We start from the raw sequence: 18390 nt of genomic DNA on the forward strand, positions 1-18390 counted from the left end.
ACATCGAAGGAGAGGATTTCCGAATTTTAATCTTTCATATCTTTTGACAAAAGGTTGAAACTAAATTATGTTTTCAAATCCGTGTTTCTCGTGACGACCTTTTACGTATGTTTTGACGAGTTCGTAAGAATCATCATAGGTTTTAATCTTTGGAAATAGTACGAGTAACCGAGGAAACCACAATTTTAGTACGTCCGACCGACCAAAAGAACCGCTTAGAATTTCGACCCTGAAACTTGATACGAGCCACCATGAGAATCATACGTTGCAACATCGTAAGTTTTGAAGAGTAAAAACTGAAAACTTACTACACCCTCGTGCGAGATCCAACTATTTTACAGATCACGAGGCAATCGAACGTGAGAGGTGCGTGCCCTGCGAATTTCCGCAGGCATCACACTCCTTGCAAAGCATGCGAATCCGGCTATCACCACCGAACCAATCTCGGTAGACGGGCGGGGAACCCATGCATCGCCAACGTACGTGGCACGCACCACCGTCGTTCCATCCAGTACAGCGACGTGCGGCGAGGCCGGTCACCCTGGAGGAAAGGTCGGGTTCTCTTCTCTTCTCCATGCCGAGCAGCATGCAATGCATGCCATGTCATGACCGACAGCGTGTATCATCTTTCCCCGCGCACGTCGACGCAACGAAGGTCGCCCGTACACGTCCGCCGAAACCATCAACCACGAGACCGGGCACAAGCAGTAGTAATTGTTAAACCGAAAGGTGTCGGCCTTGTAATCCACGTCTAATCCTCCTCGGAGCTGCCGATTGACGACGCATCCCAGGAAAAAGATCGATCGAAGATATGCATCACGTACGTATGAGCCGTGCTACCAAGGAAACTACTTCTCCGTGATCGGTCCGGTCCACGTACGTGTGCTTGCGACCTGCCACTTGGTCATAGTGACGATCGACGTCACGGCGCTTTTGCGAAGCCAGATGAGATGATACGAATTTGCCTTGTGCAGTTCCACACGATCATCCTGTGTGTTCCCTCACGTGGTGGCACGGCGCCGGCCGCCGGCACTTAGACGATGGTGAGGTGGTTTTAGGCCGGTCCAATTAGAGGGTGTACACGTGGTGCATGGGACGGCCGGGGCTAAACTTGATTAGTATGGAAATACAAATTACAACAAGCAGATCAACTGCTCCCTTCATTTGAAGATACTTGCCATAAAGATAAATGTATCTAGATGTATTTTAGTTCTAAATACATCTGTTTTTATTTATTTATGCGACAAATAATTCGGGATGGAGGAGTATAGAGTTAGCTATATACTGCGCTCGGACACATAATACCTCAGTCTCAAAATTCTTGCCTTATATTTGGCTAAATAAGAATATGTCTAAAACGTGACTAGATACATTCATATTTAGACAAATTGAAGGCAATTTTTCAGTTGTGAGATTATTAATTATCATTGATATTTTTGTTTTGCAAATTACCACTGATATATAGATAAGGCCAACTTTAACCGGTCCTCAATAAGTTAACGAAGTAAAAGGCTTAGTTGAGCATATATACTCTACTAAGTTTTGTTCGGAACTAACCGATCCTCTAAACTTAATGGAGTATTTGTTTTTTTCATTTGCATTTCTATTTCGGCCACAGAAACACATTACTTTGCTTCTTTATTTCATTCAACTACATTGGATTACAGCAATTCATCAATTCTTTGCTATGAGAGCAAGATCAAAGAAAACTAGAATCACAATTAGACATTTAGAAGATATCCAACTTGCATAACTGCTCCCACTATTTAGATTAATATCTTCTTGATGCCTTCATTGTTGCTCTACGGATTCTCGATTTTGCATACTTCATTCTTCTTCTTTGATACTAAAGAAGTAGACGTTGCTTTCCCTCTAATTACTTCTCTAATCGCACATCTAGTCTCATCTTTAGTCTCAATTTTAGCAATGAGTGTGAACATCCATTAATTTTCGTGCTATCAATAGATCGATGTATTCTTCTTTTCAATACCAAAATGAGCACTATCCTAACACATAGATGAGCACCAATGACCTACTGAAATTGAACCGAATCCGGTGAATCACCAAATCAAAACAAACACATACCCCATCGTTTGTGCATTTGCAGAATACCCATCTGGGATGTTGCGGCGTGGTAGAAACTCGGTGCACCACTTGCCCGTGTGCAGTCATCGCACTGTATGACCGGCAGCTGCGAGCCGGCGAGCCGTTGTGCAAGCGTCGAGCCTGGGCGACGGTCAGCCGTGTATTTACCGGCGAACCGATGATAGGAGCGATTAGAGTGGCTAGAGGAAGAGCCAGTGCCTGCATGCAGCGCAGAGGCTTTTTCTGGGCTGTGTGGGCCACTTCCCGACGAATCCATGACAAGGCGCAGCCGGTGGCGGCCGAAAAAGTCAAATCCGACGGCAACTACAAGAACCGCAGATGCCCGCAATTTTGGCCAACGAGAGAATGAAGAGGTGGTGGAGGACAACAACGGAGGCCTACAAGGCTGGCCCGGCGGCGGGCCGGTGCGTACGAGAAGGGGGAAGGTGTAGCAGGGGCGACGGGGACGAAGATGCGGCACGGGAGGGAAGGAGAGACAACTGAGGAGAGCCACACCATTTTACTCAACGGAGAAAAGAGTGAGTAAAAATTGGATTTTTATACGAAGAGGAGCAATATTATACTTGGTTAGGCCTGATTGGGGATTGACTAGATGCCGGTTAGTGGGTTAAAAAACTAAATATGCTCCACTAACCCATTATAGGGGATTGATTAGAAATGTCCTAGGAGGTTTAGATCGGAGGGAGTAGTACTATAAGTGCATCTATGCAAATCCGGCCCCTCAAACACCCGGGGACGCCGCCTGGGCGCGTCCGTGAACACTAACCGGGCGCGCCTCAATTGTTGCCTTCCACATCCTTGCCCCTCATATCCGAACCGTCAAAACCTACAACACATGCAACGCTGCATAAAGTAGAACAACAAGCAGTTCATCGGAATAGCCGAACAGAAGGAGCATAGTTCATCCAAGTTCATCGGCAAATCCTAACTATGAACTAGCTAAACATATGTAAAATATAAAAGGCGACGGGACAGTCACCACTTCCTCGTCGGCCCTTTGCTCTTCTGATCGCCAGCGCAGCTGTAGGAGTCGACAACTAGTGGGGAATCGGCTGAGTTGTCGGACGAGGAGTCGTGGTCGTCATTGTCGGAGAGGAGGACGGGCCCTTTTAGCCGCCGGACCTCCCTGTCCTGCTCCCGTTTGAGCTTGGCGAGCCGAGCCGTCTTCGCCGTTGCCCCCGCCGCCTCGCGCTCGGACTGCTCAATGGCAATCCGCAACGCCTTCGCGTTCTTCCGTCGGAGCCGCCGCACGTCCGTCTCCGCAGTCGTAACCGACCGACGGTAGACCCATTCCAGGAGTCGCGCGTCCTCGTCGGGCGCCGCCTCCGACCTCTCCTTTTGCCGTTGTCGCTCGCGGCGGGCGGTGCGCGCCTCTGATTCCGGCGTGCGTGTCCGGGCCGCGCGTGGCGGGCACAAGCACCCACCCGTGCCCACGTGGGGGAGCAGCAGCCGGTGGGGCCAGGGGACGATGAAGGAAAGGTGCAGATTGTGCAACTGTCTCCCGGAGGCCAACACCGACGTCCGAGCTGCGTCAGAGGGGAAGCGGCGAGGTTGTCGATTCGGAGCTGCCCTTGTCTCCACCTTGGACCGGTCCAAGGCGATGCAGATGGCAAGCTCATACTCCGGATCCAGGTCATCGTCGGAACTACTGCTGGAGCTCGACATTTCGCAGGATTCAATCGGGTCCGATGCGGGTAGAGGAGAGGACGGAGCGAGAGAGGATAGTGGGTGAGCTAGGGTTTTTGAGCGGTGAGCAGGATGCGGCTTTTTGTGGGATAGTCGTGCGGTCATGAGTGGGTTGGGCCTGTCAGTAGGGCATGCCCGGGCTCCCCCATATCCACTCCATATTTAGACTGGACTAGTACAAATGCCCGTGCGTTACACCGGACGAAAAAAATCCGTGTATTGCAACAAGTAACAAAATTATGTATTTGTCACTTTTCAAATGAAACAGAATATTTTTCATTATGAACTAATTAATGTATATTTTAAAATATATCTATATACATCCGTATATAATTTATAAGGCAAATCTTTAAAAGGTTCTATATTTAGAAACAGAAAGAGTAGATTGAAATAGACATATAGACATATAGTGAGATATCACATCACCAGTCTTTACTGTCATTCAATCTACTTCATGTAATGAAGGGAACAACACAACACAGCAAGTAGTTCTTAGCACCCTCACATTCAGAGTCATTACCAACAGAACAATATCCCGCAGAAATATACCGCAGAAACATCGGAAGTACAACTACCAGTACGCAAAGAAACTTTGATGTATTGATGCAAACACGTATGTCTCGCAAATCTGTCCATTCTACACACCCATTGTGTCAGAAGCACAACAATGAAGAATGTAAACCAGTTTCATGGAACCATTACATGTCAGATTTCTCTTCTGATAAGCTTAATAACCCAACTTTGTGTTTGAGCTATATACTACCAAAGTTCTGGTATGTGATTACCTATTGATTCCAAGATAAACACATGAACAGACTAAAACATTCCGAGGCAGGTTTGAAATTTCTAGCACATGGTAAGCTAATACTTCCAGGTTTTGTTCTAATAGTTTGGCCAACAAAAAATTCAGGCACTGAAAATTGCAACCTCGGGTGGAGCATGTCACGCCCAAGATGCGACCCTATCCTCAATTTGGCACGAGGGCCTCGTCAGGGATAGAAGCGCATCTCGTCGTGTCGCAAGAATGGATATCGTTACAAGTACATGTACTGAAAAGAAGAGATATATAAAGAGTTGGCTTACACTCGCCACAAGCTACATTAGAGTCACATCAGTACATTACATAATCATCAAGAGTAAGAGCAGGGTCCGACTACGGACGAAAACAAACGACAAAAGAAGAACGACGTCCATCCTTGCTATCCCAGGTTGCCGGCCTGGAACCCATCCTAGATCGATGAAGAAGAAGAAGAGGCAACTCCAAATGAACAATCAACGCGCTCACGTCAAGTACCTTTACCTGTACCTGCAACTGGTGTTGTAGTAATCTGTAAGCCACAGGGGACTCAGCAATCTCATTTCCAAAGGTATCAAGACTAGCAAAGCTTAATGGGTGAGGCATGGTTAAGTGGTGAGGTTGCAGCAGCGCCTAAGCATATATTTGGTGGCTAACTTACGAGTACAAGAGGTAAGAGGGGAAAGATCTACGCATAACGGACGTGAACTACTCATGATCAAAAGAATGATCCTGAACACCTACCTACGTCGGACATAACCCCACCGTGTCCTTGATCGGAGAAGGAACTCACGAAGGAGACAGTCACGGTTACGCACACAGTTGGCAAGTTTTAATTAAGTTAACTTCAAGTTATCTAGAACCAGTGTTAAACAAAGTATCCACGTTGCCACATAACCGCGGGCATGGCTTTCCGAAAGATTTAACCCTGCAGGGGTGCTCCAACTAGTCCATCACAAATTACCACAAGCCGCATAGAAATCCTCAATCACGAAGCTCGCGATCTCGTCGGATTACCTAGAGGAAAACCTCAACTCTGGGATTACCCAAAGCATCACCGGAATCCCGATGCACAAGATATCTCGTCAAAGGTAAAACTAATCCAGCAAGGCCGCCCGACGTGTCGACGATCCCGATAGGAGTCGCGTACCTCGTTCTCAGGACACGGCGGATGAGCTAGACGTCGGGATCGCTAAACCTCCGGGTGACCAGAGGGGCGCCGGACATCGCTCAGGTGGGGCCAACACTCATGAGGAGCACTGGCCCGGGGGTCGATTAAATTATCCTCGGGGTCCGGAAAGTCCCTATGCAATTTTATTAGGTGTTTAGGCAAATGTAGTACCAAAGTTGGGCCTTGCCAGACCAGCTTTAATCTAAAACGAATTATCAAGGGGGTCCCCATAACAACCCCGATCGTGTTGGGAGCGCTCATTTATGGAACATAACACCGGTAGCCGAATCTAAGGGGGCAAAGGTGGAACAAAACACCAGGCTAGAAAGGCCGAGCCTTCCACCTTTTACCAAGTATATAGGTGCATTAAATTAGATAGCATTTAATATGGTGATATAACAAGGAACCCATGTTTTCACATGGAAGCAGCTGCACCTGCAACTAGCAACGCTATCAACAGGGTTAAGCAAGCAGTAACATAGCCAATCAGTGGTTTGCTAGGGTGAACAGGTTGATGGTTTCATGGCATTGTAGAGAGGCTGATATTTAACAGGTGGTAGGCAACGAGACGTAAACGATAGCAACGGTAAAACTAGCATGGCAATGATAGTAATGGTATCTGGGGAAATGATCATCTTGCCTGAGATCCCGCTTGGAAGAAGAATGACTCCGTGAAGCAGACGAACCGACGTAGTCAAACGGGTCCTCTCATCCGACACGCTTGCGGAACTCTATCGAGACGAGGCAAACCGGAAACACGAATCAACACACGAATTCACCACATGATGCACAACACATATGATGCATGAGCAGCTGAATATATGCAAGTCACGACATGACAATTCACACAATCAAACACTACACATTAAGTGAAGTTCAATATGCAACGAATTGCATATTGACGAAACTCCACGTTTATTATTTAGTTCTATCCCGATTAGGTACACGGCAATATTAAATGTGGTTAAACATGGCAAGAGGTGAAGCAAAAATTAATCTACCTAGCTTGGCATTTTAAATGAGGTCGGAAACGACATATAGCATCTCCGAAATGACCCCACGTGTTAAATCTTAATTCTGTCCAGATTTGTCATAATCACATTTTATGTTTGTTAAACGTAGAAACAAAGTGGAACACGTGATTCTACTCGTCGTTCTGGTCCATTTACATATATGGCACAACTCCAACGGAGCTACGGACAAATAGTTACGACCTAAACCGTTTTCAACACGTCGACATGCAAATCAAAGCAAACATCACACCTAACAAATTGAAATATGCATGAGAGTTGGTTTTTGTGAAACTACAGAAAATTCTAAGCAACTTACATGTTGAAATCATTTTAATCCGGTGCACGGTTAAATTTATACGAATTTTACAAAAGGGCATTTGAATCTGTCCAAAATAAAAATAAAAATGGAATTGCTAGGATTTGAACCCCAAATCCCTTGGATGGACATTGGTAGCCCTACCACTAGACTAATTAAGTGGTTGTGTCAAAATTGACAAAACAACACAAAAATAAATATGGCAGAAGCTGTTGCGCTGGAGGCAAAATTCCTAAAAAATTATAATATGCACTGATGGGGATTTGATCCCAGGATCACAGGGCAAAACTCGCTGGTGCTGACCACTCCGCTATAGCATACGATTCGTACTGGAAACAAAATGGCTGCTCTAAATAGCGTGGCTATTCCTCCTGACGGATCTAGAAAAGAAAATGGGATCAGATCGGAAGGAACTGCTCACAGCGGGGAAAGGAAACGCCATGGCGGCTAGGCAGGCTAGGTCGCCGGCGGACGCAGGTCCAGGCAAGGGCGGCGGCGTGCTCCGATGCAGGAGGTGCGGCAGGTCAACGCGGGTGGCCTCCTGCTCGCTCGAAGCAGAGGCGAGCGCTGGCTCTCCCGTTTCTCTGACGAACAGAGGCAAGAACAGGGGAGCATCCCTGTGGCGACTTGGATGGGCATGGAGGCGAGCTCGAGTCAGATCCGGAGGGTTTTGGCGTCGCCGTTCCATTCCCGGTGACGGCGGCGTCTGGCACCACGAGGCCGGCCGACGGGGAGCTTCTTGGGGAGGCGACCATGGTTCTTCTCTGAAAAAAAGAGATGGGAAGAACTGAGCAACAGAGAGAGGAAGGAGGAAGGAAGAGAAGGGGGAACGGGACACCTGCGTTGCACTCGGGCCGTGCTGCCGCTACAGCACGGGCACCAGCAGAGGAGGCCGCGGCTCCGGCGTCTTGGTGCTGTTCCTAGTGGCGCAGCGATGGCCTGGAGGACGACCTCCTGCTCGAGCAGAAACACAGAGGGAGGCGCGGTGCAGGAGGGACGAGGGATCTGGCGCGTGGCTGGTGGGAGGAGGAAAACAAGGAAGGTGGCGGCGGCGATGGGACACATCTCCTAGATTTTAGGGTTTCCAAAATAGGCTAGGGAACGTCTATATATAGTAGGTAGCTAGGATTAGGGGTTTTGGACCCTCCGGTTAAATCGGACGGTCATAAATAGCTAGGTTAGGGAGTCCAATGGACAAACCGATGATGGTTTAGGGTAAAACGGGGTCGATCCGGATCCAACGGTCACGACCGCCGGGTTCGGGTTCCGGGAGGTTTCGGACTGGGCTGCGCATAGGGTCGGTGCACTGTGCAGAGGCACTAGGCGGAGATGACACGGAAAAACAGGCAACCCGGTGACAGAGTTTAAAATACCGAAACATCCGACAATTGACCGGCTATAGTGCCGCTATATAATAAATGGCACGGGTAACAAACGAGCTCCGATCGCGATGAAATTTGACGGACGACCTACCTACACTAAACTAATACCGCACGCCAAGTTCCAGCTCAATTGGAGAAAGTTTTATACATGTTATAAAACAATGTCTTGACGATGCCGTGGGCGCGTGCGGTCGGGCTCAGAACGGACAACGACGTGAACCGGCAAATAACAACGGATGCAAGTTTTGAAAACTGACGGCAACGGAGATGCCGATGCAATGCAGATGATGTGCATGATGCGATGATGACGCGACAAAATAAAATAGGCACACGACGAAAACGGAAAGAAAGGGGAATCTTCTGGAACGTCGGTCTCGGGCTGTCACAGAGCATGACCGCGTTTCGGCGAAGTGCCGGCATATGGGTTCCAGCTTAGTAAAATGTCTGCAACGTGGTGTTACTTTCAGCAGGATCTTTGCACATAAAAATTGCATTTTCTCTATCATTCACTGCCTCCCCAAACCGCTTCTGTGAAAGGTGCTACAAAAATCCTCATGTTTCTCTTTTCTTCAGTCTTCACCCGAGTTCCACCACCACAATTCCTTGCCTTTTATTCTGCCAATCATTCTCAAGTCTCAACTGATTATTTCCTCGCTCGATCACCTACAGCCACATAGGAGGAAGCAGCCGCATAGGAGGAAGCAGGACAGAGGAGCTTTACCTCCACCTAAAAACTTAACATTCATCTCCATCCCCACCGCTCTCTCTGCTATCAAAAGCAAAAAAACAAACTACACCGCTCCTCTCTTCCGTTCTGTTGCTCCATCTGCTTTCTCGTTCCTATCCACAAAACATTAGGAATACTTTACAAAACAGAATGCAGAGGAATAAGAGAATACATGATCAATACTAGTTATTCCTTGCATGGCACCACTAACAACATGTTGAGCGAAAACATCATATACCTGTTGTGTTGTTGTAGTTGGTCCAAACACACGATCTGGTTGTAAATTTCACATTAGCCACTTAGAAGAGAAATTTGAAATTGAAAACAAAGTTTGCTGTTACTTAATGAATGCGGCAACGATTTCAAGGAGAAACATTTGGTCATTCCATTGAACAATCTGCCTACACAATTGTATATATCAATATTTATGTATAATTTATCGACTGTGTTACACTATTACTCAGCATATGTGCAGAAGACCAGAATCATGGCATTGTTCAGAAGGTAGCAGTTATGCTTCTGTTACTACTTCGAGCCCTCAAACAATCCACTCATCCTCCAACACTTCAAATTTAGTGAGTCTCACCATCAATCACTCGGCTTTACATACCGTAGGCATAAGCGATGTTGGGATTATGCTCGTTGCGCACGACAGTCTCGCCGTCCGCGTACCACGTGATCTCCTCCCCCTGCCGAATCTCCCACGAGCTTCCACACACACACACAAACACAGATTTCCTTTCACCACTCCCCTCCCCTCCCCTGCTCCGGCGACCGACCGACAGGCCAAGAAGCCCACCGCCTACCCCTCAAGCCGGATCCGCCATGGCGCTGTACCGCCGCGCGGCCTCCGCTATCCGGCGGCGCGGGGCCCCGCCCATGCTCCCGGCACGGGCCATGGCGTATCTCCTCGGCCACGTCGAGTCGCCGCCCGAGGACCCCATCCTCGGCGTCACCGAGGCCTTCCTCGCCGACCCCTCCCCCGACAAAGTCAACGTTAGCGCCATGCGTCCTCTCTCTCTCAGGACCGAAATGGACAAGCCGGGGAGGGGGGTTTATGTAAATGAGCGAAACGATTTTTTATAACTTAAAAACATACTGCCGGTTAAATACCGGAAAAGCAAGGGGTGTTTCTGCAAAATGACCGACGACGTACGGAAGAAGCACTGCGTGCTTTATTATTAGGGAAGATATGAGGGGTCACTGCGTGCTTTATTAGTAGGGCATGCGTGGGCTCCCCCATATCTATTCCATATTTAGACTGGATATGAGGGGTGTCGTTCAACCCGGACGTTTGAGGTCCGTTTGGGACGTCCGTTCGGATCACTTTTTAATTACCCGTCACTGATCGGACAGGTTGTCCGGGCGTTTGAGACGGATATAAAGGTCCGGCTATAGATGGTGTAATGGAATGTGATTTCTGCTTACAGAATGTGTATGAGATTATTTTTTTTGTATAATGCCAAGTTGATATACTACGAAAAAAAGAAGAAGAAGGTGCACACACATGCAAATGCAAACGTGATGCCAGTGTTCCGGCTAAAATACTCCTACCAAGGTCAACGATGCCAAGCAGGGGACGCGGGTTTCATGCACGTAGGTAGGGTTGCTCGAGGAGACGGCCTCTCCTCACGTGGGATCACATGACACGACGAGACTTTCCTCGCAACACACATAAAAGGTAAAGAAAAGCTAGACACGTCCACACACTGTCAGACAGACCCCCACCCCACCCCCTCTCGGCTCTTGCATTTCATTTCGGTAATGGTCCGAGATTCTCCGGTTACTTGCGTGGCAGCTCCACCTCCCCGTCCATGGAAAGGAAAGCCGCGTCTTCCTCCGCCGATTGTTCCTCTCCTCCTTTTGGCCTGACATGGAACCGGGTCCTCGCTAATCTGGCCGACAAACAGGGAGATTAGCCTAAGCAACTAGTAGACCACATTATTATATATATATAATAGTCCTTCACAAGAACCGGAGGCAGTTCAGTCTTCAGTGCAGTGCACTCCTCCTCCTCCTATCCATTATGAGAACATGTACGGGGTTTAGTTCGGCTCAGCTAAATGATGCTGTCTGGCTTGCAAAACAATAATAAGATTATATATATATGTGTAATAAATAAAGATTATAAAGAACGGTACGGCTCTCGGAGTTTCATCATCTCATCAACCACGGAATATAAGTACAGAAAAAAGTTTGTTTCTTTCTTTCCTTCTTTCTTTCTTTGATGATTGATTACCGCTGCGCACCCCTGGAGTTTAGCGTGGTGTGGGGTGGAGCCGGTATCTGTGGCGGGCCAGGTCAGGGTGCATGCCATGCCATGCCATGCGAGTGGACTGGCTGATCGACGGGACCGCACACCACGGCAACCCTGCGGCAAAAGCGATGCGTGCATGCACCTGCACCACCACCGCGCCGGCCTGTACCGGAGCGGCAGTACTGCTGACAGGCAAGGGTTCAGTTCAGTGCAACGCAATACACAACGGACGATCTGATCTGATCTGATCTGATCGGATACTCTGGTCTGGTCTGGTCTGACCGTCTGAGCGTCTGATCCCGTCCCAAGGAGGAGGACACAAGGGTGATCATGGCAGTTTGGACCTTGCAACTGCACTGCGCTGCACCGCATGCAGACGAATCTGATAGGGCCCCGTCTGCCTCAGCTGGGGAGCGCTTCTGGTGGCCTTCTGGTTCAGCATCTGCGTTTTTTTGCCTGTCAGGGCCAGAGAAATGGCGTGTGAAGTGACCACGGAGTGAGCCTGCAATACCGACCAATCGTTCGGAAGTTTTTGCAGGGTTTGGCACATGTTTGTCCTGGCACTGGCACGGGAGCAGTCTCGGGGGTTTTAGCTTTGGCGCTTGCTGCTGGGTCAGGCACGGATCAGTCTCTCGCCCACATCTTCTGTCAGGTATATACAGTCTACTTATTCCTTTGAGTCAATTACACCGGTGGTTCTACAACTTGGCTCAAACGATCACTTTAATGCTATAACTTGTGGTATACATTAAAATGATGTAAAAACTTAACTCGAGCGTGTAAATATGATCCTAATCGGGTTTGTATACATCCGCAACACCGACGAGGCATGTCAGGACCCCACTGTGAGTGAAACAATATTGATTGGATTGGCACACTTGCTTGATTGTTTACCTCAGGTCGCTGGTTTGAGCATTCCTTCTTTTCAAATTAAAACTCTTAATTTGTGTTCTTTAACTACAGAATATAATGTTTGTGTATCCTTATTAGACAACGAATGTGAATGTTGTAAGAGCATCTTCAGTCGAACGCTTTAAAAAACGTCTGCGGACGTGTTCAGTCACCGGACAAAAGAGAGAATGAAGAAAGTGACTCAATCGGACAAAACATATCATCTTTATATGTCAAGACTGCTCGCGAACCCTCGTATCTATCTCAAACATAAGGAGAATATGAAGGCTCGCGGTCGCGTCCGGGCACGCCCGATCAGTCCGCCTTATAGGACGTGACCCCACCCTCGACCACCTTTTTCTTATCTTCATTTTTCTCTCTCTCTCTTTTTCTCTTCGTCAATCACGTGTAAGTGACCGGACATATGAAAAATAAAATGAGAAATGTGGTTGTGCGGACGGGCAAATATGAGACACGACCAGTCACTGACACATCCACACACGTTTAAGTGGTCATATTTGCCATGTCCGGTTGTAGATGCTCTAAGGTGGCTAGCAGCGTACCTATTTAAGAGCATCTCTAGTATACACCGAAAGAGCGATATGTAAATACAGGTTGTTGCGAAGCGATTTTGCGGGGTCATTTCGTGTGTCAAAGATCAGACCCCGTATATGAACTGTAAAATTTGTAAAAAGAATTTGTGGGAAGCAACTACTACATCATTCATCAAACTACAACATGGTTCTTAATCAAACTACATTCTTCATCAAACTACATAGGTAGGGGGGATATGCGGGCGTGCAGCATACCCGAGCCAATGCTACCAAAAACGTCGGGTGCGGCGGCGACGACGCGGCAGAGGAGCCGGAGGAGCTCAGTCCAGGTCGATCCAGATCTTGTCTTGCTCCTTGGACACGCAGGTCCGCCTCCTTGGACGAGCTCGCCTGCGACGCCGTGACCCCTTGCTCGAGGAAGATCTGCTCAATCTCGAGCTCGCGGCTGTTGCGCGCGGCGTCCGCCGCCGCCTCCTTCACCAAGCGCTCCATGATGGCGCGCATGAGGTGATCCTCCTACCCTGGGGGGAGGTAGTCCTCGGGGCCGATGACCCTTCATGCAGCTGGCCGGCGTCGTCCTCGAGCTTGACGACGAGCTGCCCAAGCTCCTCCGCCCTTCTCTTCACCGGAGTGACGGTCCGCGAGGACGAGGCGCCCGCGGACGAACTCCCAGCAGCAGAGGAGCCAGAGGAGCCGATGCGTCGAGCCGCGAGCTCGCGGTCGTACTCCTCGAGCTCGCGATGTTCGAAAGGTGACGACGGCCGGAGGCCATACTTTAGCCACGTCTGTGGTCCCCGCTTGCGTGCGGCGTCGGAGACGCGGCGGCGACGGCGCTCGACATCAGCCCCTACATTTACGTGGTCTTCCATGGTCGAGACGGCCCACTGGTGGTTTTTTGTCTCGCCGGCGACGAAAAATTAGGGCGGAGTGGGAGTTGAATCACGGCATAGCTGCGGCGGTGGACGATAGGGTTTGATCCGTAAACGCGTTGTGAAAACGCATATATGCCGGCTGGAGGGGTCGTTTTGTGGGCCGCGGTAAAAAAATTATGAACCGGATGCGCGATACGGGGTCTGTTCTAGCCACTAAAACTGACCGTATATTAGTTAGAATTTTGCGGGTCTAGTAGGATGCCCTAAAGGCGGCTTTTGGGGATCGAAACATGAGCGAACCATTTATTTCCATTCAATAGAATTTGTGCTGCTTGTCAGAGGCTGTTCCATAAAAATAAATAAATAGCGAGTGTTATTCTTGCAAAAAGAACACGTTACACACGTTCTATTTAATAGAATTTGTGCTGCTTGTCAGCGGCTTTTTCATAAAAATAAATAAATAACGAGTGTTATTTTTGCAAAAAGAGAACGTAACACACCTTCTCTTCATTGTTGGGTCACTGACAACTGGTCCCACACAACGCTTGCATGCCTCGTTAGCTAGCGTTGTAGGCGTATACAAATATGATTAGCACCGTATTTACACGTCCCGAATCAAGTTTTAACACCATTTTGATGTATTATGTCACAACTTTTAGCACTAAAGTGATCGGTTGCGCCAACTTCTAGAACCACTCGTGTAATTGACTCTATTCCTTTTTTCATGGATCTGTCTGTCCGCGTCGTCGAAAAATCGAAATTACTATCTGCTCTCTCGGAAAGGAACACTTGTGAACCCCCTGCCATTTCCATGTGGATTGCTGCTGGATCAAGAAACAGATACGCGTTACCAGATGGCCGTCAGACGATTTTATTCCACAACTGTTGGTGCCACGAAAACGCTGGAACGTGCACATGCTATTTTCTGAACCTTCGTCTCTCTGAATCCGATAGCAACGGCTTCCGGCTTCTCCGACGGGAGCCCAACTGTCCAGGTTCAGTTCAAGGATGCTACTACTTACTTTTCCACTGACAGGAACAACTGGGACGGCGTCTTGTTACTACACCGGGATAGGAACTGGAACGATGTCCTGTTTCGTCGGAAAGCTTCTGCCGCTGCCCCAACAGTTGACAGAGACCACCGAAACACGGTCTCGGACGTAGCAGCACGTTCGAAGTTCCCCCGATGCAACAGCAGCATCACAAGATTCAGACTTATACCGGCTGCCGCATTTCATCACAGGGACGACGAACATGAGCATGCAGCGATATAATGAACGCATGATCACAGCGACGTGCTGATGCAGTGGTGGCGTTCGAACGGAACTAGCTAACCTATGTGGCTTCTGTCGAGCTTGCGTCTGTTTTGTCAACGTTATCATAAGAGACGCATCCGATGACAGGTTCCTCATCCATGGCTCCTCGTTCATCCCCGAGGTGCGCCTATTCTTTGCTCTCCTTCCACCATGATCTAAACACAGGGTACATCTGGCGCTCCAAGGCATCTATCAAGGTTAAGATCTTCGGCTGGCTTCTTTGTCGTGACAGACCATCACCTCGGTGTCGCCTTGCCCTTGCCGCGATATATCTTCTGAGGATGTGATGCACTTCGCCCTCCTCTGCTCATGCGCTGCTGGCTGGTCCCAAGAGGGACTTCAAGCACATCACTCCATCGACCTCATCTAGGATACCCCTACGTCGGTTGGCCTCGACATCAACACTTGGTCTACCGTTGCCCTCGCCATCCTCTAGAAACTCTGGGACTTCAAAAACGCTTATGTTTTCCGTAACGAGATACACTCCTCCTAGATACTATTCAGAACACTATTTCATATTTTATGCTTTGGGCTTCCAGATTGAAGGACCATGATAATAGGAAGGTTGTCGTGTCTTGACGCTTGTACCTCTTCTTTCACTACAATCTTTAATATAGCTTGTAACTTGCCCTTGGTCACCTCTGAATAATATATTCAGGTGGGGATCCTCTCCTCTCCCGATGATTGTTCAAAAAAAAATGCAGCATGATGGCCACACCAACTTAAGCATCATTGGCAGGGGTTTGTTAACACGTTAATACATTAACGATCAGCGCAGCAGCATGTCATTGTTATGTTTTTTCGACTTTATTAGGAGCCTCGCTCTCGGTATCATTGCATCGATTAATGAAACTGTCGAACATCATTGCCGTATCCTTTTCACGTATAGAAATATTTTTCTCGAAACGGAGGCAATTTTTTTGCCTTATATATTAATTAAGAGAGAAAAATTGTTTGGTACAGACGGTGCACACTTACAAAAATATGATCCTACCAAACCCAGTGGTACTGAGAAAAGTAGGCGCCCTCAGCAATGACTCGCATGTTCTTTACCCTGAAGAAATACATTAAAATATCATATCTCTGGAACCAGAAATTGTAGCTGGTGCAAACACTTCATCTATGCCGATGCAAATCCCTGGAGGCCCTTACCATGCTAGCGAAGAAAGTGCTAGAATAATCTGTTCTGGTATATGTATTAGGTCCTTCAACAACTTCAGTTTAGGTCTTCAGTAATCTATGCCATTAAATTAATACATGGAAGTTGGTTAATGCCATGGAAATGATGCGCGACTAAAAACGGGGTTGATCTGTTGATGCCGTCATGAATCGCAGCTTTGACAGTATCCCGGTAATGTATATTCCAATAAAATCCTGGTAACTGAAACTACCAAACATGCGACTGCTAGGACTGAAAAAGACCTCAAGTATTTAATGTAGAACTAAGTTGGATAGTTTCAGTAGAATGCAAGACCAAAATAGGCACCCTCAGCTGTGGGAGGGTAAGAGTGATCTGGCGATATGGGTGTGGCCATGGATGTAATTTGTAGCAACTACTCCCTCCGTTCCTAAATATAAGTCTTTCTAGAGGTTTCACTAATGGACTACATACGGATGTATACAGACATACTTTAGAGTATAGATTCACTCATTTTGTTCCGTATGTAGACACCTAGTAAAATATCTTAAAAGACTTATATTTAGGTACGGAGGGAGTATTTTCTACTATAATGCAAAGGCAGAGCTCCTGCTATTCACGTCAAAAAACATAAACAAAAGCAATGGCTTGCATGTTCTTTACCCTGAACAAATAGATTGAAATATCAGATTCTCTGCAACCACAAAATTTAGCTGGTGCAAACAATCCATCTATGCAAATGCAAATACCTGAAGCCCCATATGATGCTAGTGAAGGAAGTGTTAGAGTTAGTCGGTTATAGTATGTTTGGTCCTTCAACCACTTCATTTCAGGTCTTCAGTAATCTAGTACTCCCTTCGTTCCATAATATAAGTCTTTTTAGAGATTTCACTGGAGGACTACATACGGATGTATATAGACATATTTTAAAGTGTAGATTCACTCATTTTGTTCCGTATTTAGTCCCTTAGTGAAATCGCTTAAAAGACTTATATTTAGAAACGGAGGGAGTAGAACCTGAGCTGGATAGTTTCAGACAGTACAATGCAAGACCTAAGCTGGATACCTCAGTAAGCCGCGGGGCTGTCGTCGAGCTGGTCCTCATCTTCGATCTCCACTTCCAAAATCTCCTGCTCAAACAAAAACTCTCGTCACCATCGTGACAGAACTTCCCCTCTGCACTCTGCAGCACCGCCGGCAGGAAAGAAGAAGAGCTCACCGGTATACGGTTCTTGAGGTAGTTGCCTATCCGCGCGACGACGGTGGCGCGGGTGTGCCAGAACTTTCCCTTCAGTCGGAGCTTCACGAACGGCCCGTCCAGCTCCGCCAGATCAACTTGTCCTGCCACCATCATTCACCATTCACGACGAGAAAGAAAATGCAGATTTCAGCAGGGCGATTGGTTTGGTACTACAGGGATTGGGTGGGATGATTCACCTGTTATGCCGACCGACGTGTCGAACAGCTGGGCCAGCTGAAACGCGGCGCAGGAGATCAGCAACAATGGCGTTGGTCAGTTAAACAGGACGTACGCTGTCAGTCACCGTGAGCCGCGGACGGCCGTGCAAAACAGACGTGTGGTTCGGTGGGGACGAGAGATGCGAGAGGGAAGGAGGTCTTGCTTGCCTCGGCTTTAGCGTCGACGATGGCCTGCCGGACGTTGTCCTCGGTGAGGTCGAGCGACGCGGTGATGGAGATGCAGCCGGCGCGAGCGCGACACGGCCGGCGGCACCGCGGGCTACGGAGGCAGCGGTATCCGGCTGAAGTCCTGAGCTGCGGGAGACGGGCGCGGGGAGGTACGAAGCGGAGAGACGACGCGGCGGCGCTGAGGCGAGGGGGGAAGACGGCGAGGCGGGCGTGGATGGCGGCGAAGGCCATGGCCGTTGCGGATGCTGAGAGCAGACGCTGCCGGGTGGGGCCCCCTTATCTTTCTTTTCGAGTGGGAGGCAGGAGTCTTCCCAACAAAATCCATCGAGCAATGCTACACTTATGAAAAATCAGTATGTGTTTTACCGGAGAGGTATTTTGGCTTTTGGATGCATTTGCAAATTGCAACCGAAAAAATAGTAACCTAAAAATAATAGTAAAAGTTTTTTAAAAAATTATTTTTTTTATAAATGTTCGGGTTACTGTCTCAAACATTTTGATAATTTTTATGCGAAACA

At 48.1% G+C, this 18390-nt stretch overlaps 1 protein-coding gene across 6 annotated transcripts; it reads right to left on the reverse strand.

The window, feature by feature from the left end:
* Positions 1–15981: 15981 nt before the first annotated feature.
* LOC123395674 lies at positions 15982–18185 on the reverse strand. Of its 6 annotated transcripts, XR_006609808.1 has the most exons (6): positions 17852–18185; positions 17663–17699; positions 17445–17566; positions 17292–17355; positions 16240–16324; positions 15982–16141 (listed from the first exon to the last, which is right to left on the reverse strand). XR_006609808.1 is itself a non-coding variant. In XM_045090700.1 (5 exons), exons 1-4 carry the CDS (start codon positions 18101–18103, stop codon positions 17293–17295), a joined length of 474 nt encoding a protein of 157 aa, XP_044946635.1. In that variant the 5' UTR covers positions 18104–18185; the 3' UTR covers positions 15982–16141; position 17292. The 6 variants fall into 6 exon arrangements, 4 of the variants coding, with proteins under 4 accessions (XP_044946635.1, XP_044946636.1, XP_044946639.1 ...); XM_045090700.1 differs by lacking the exon at positions 16240–16324; XM_045090701.1 differs by having other exon boundaries at positions 15982–16324; positions 17852–18176.
* Positions 18186–18390: the final 205 nt, after the last annotated feature.

Source organism: Hordeum vulgare, chromosome 5H (genome assembly GCF_904849725.1).
Source record: "Hordeum vulgare subsp. vulgare chromosome 5H, MorexV3_pseudomolecules_assembly, whole genome shotgun sequence".
NCBI lineage: Eukaryota > Viridiplantae > Streptophyta > Magnoliopsida > Poales > Poaceae > Hordeum > Hordeum vulgare.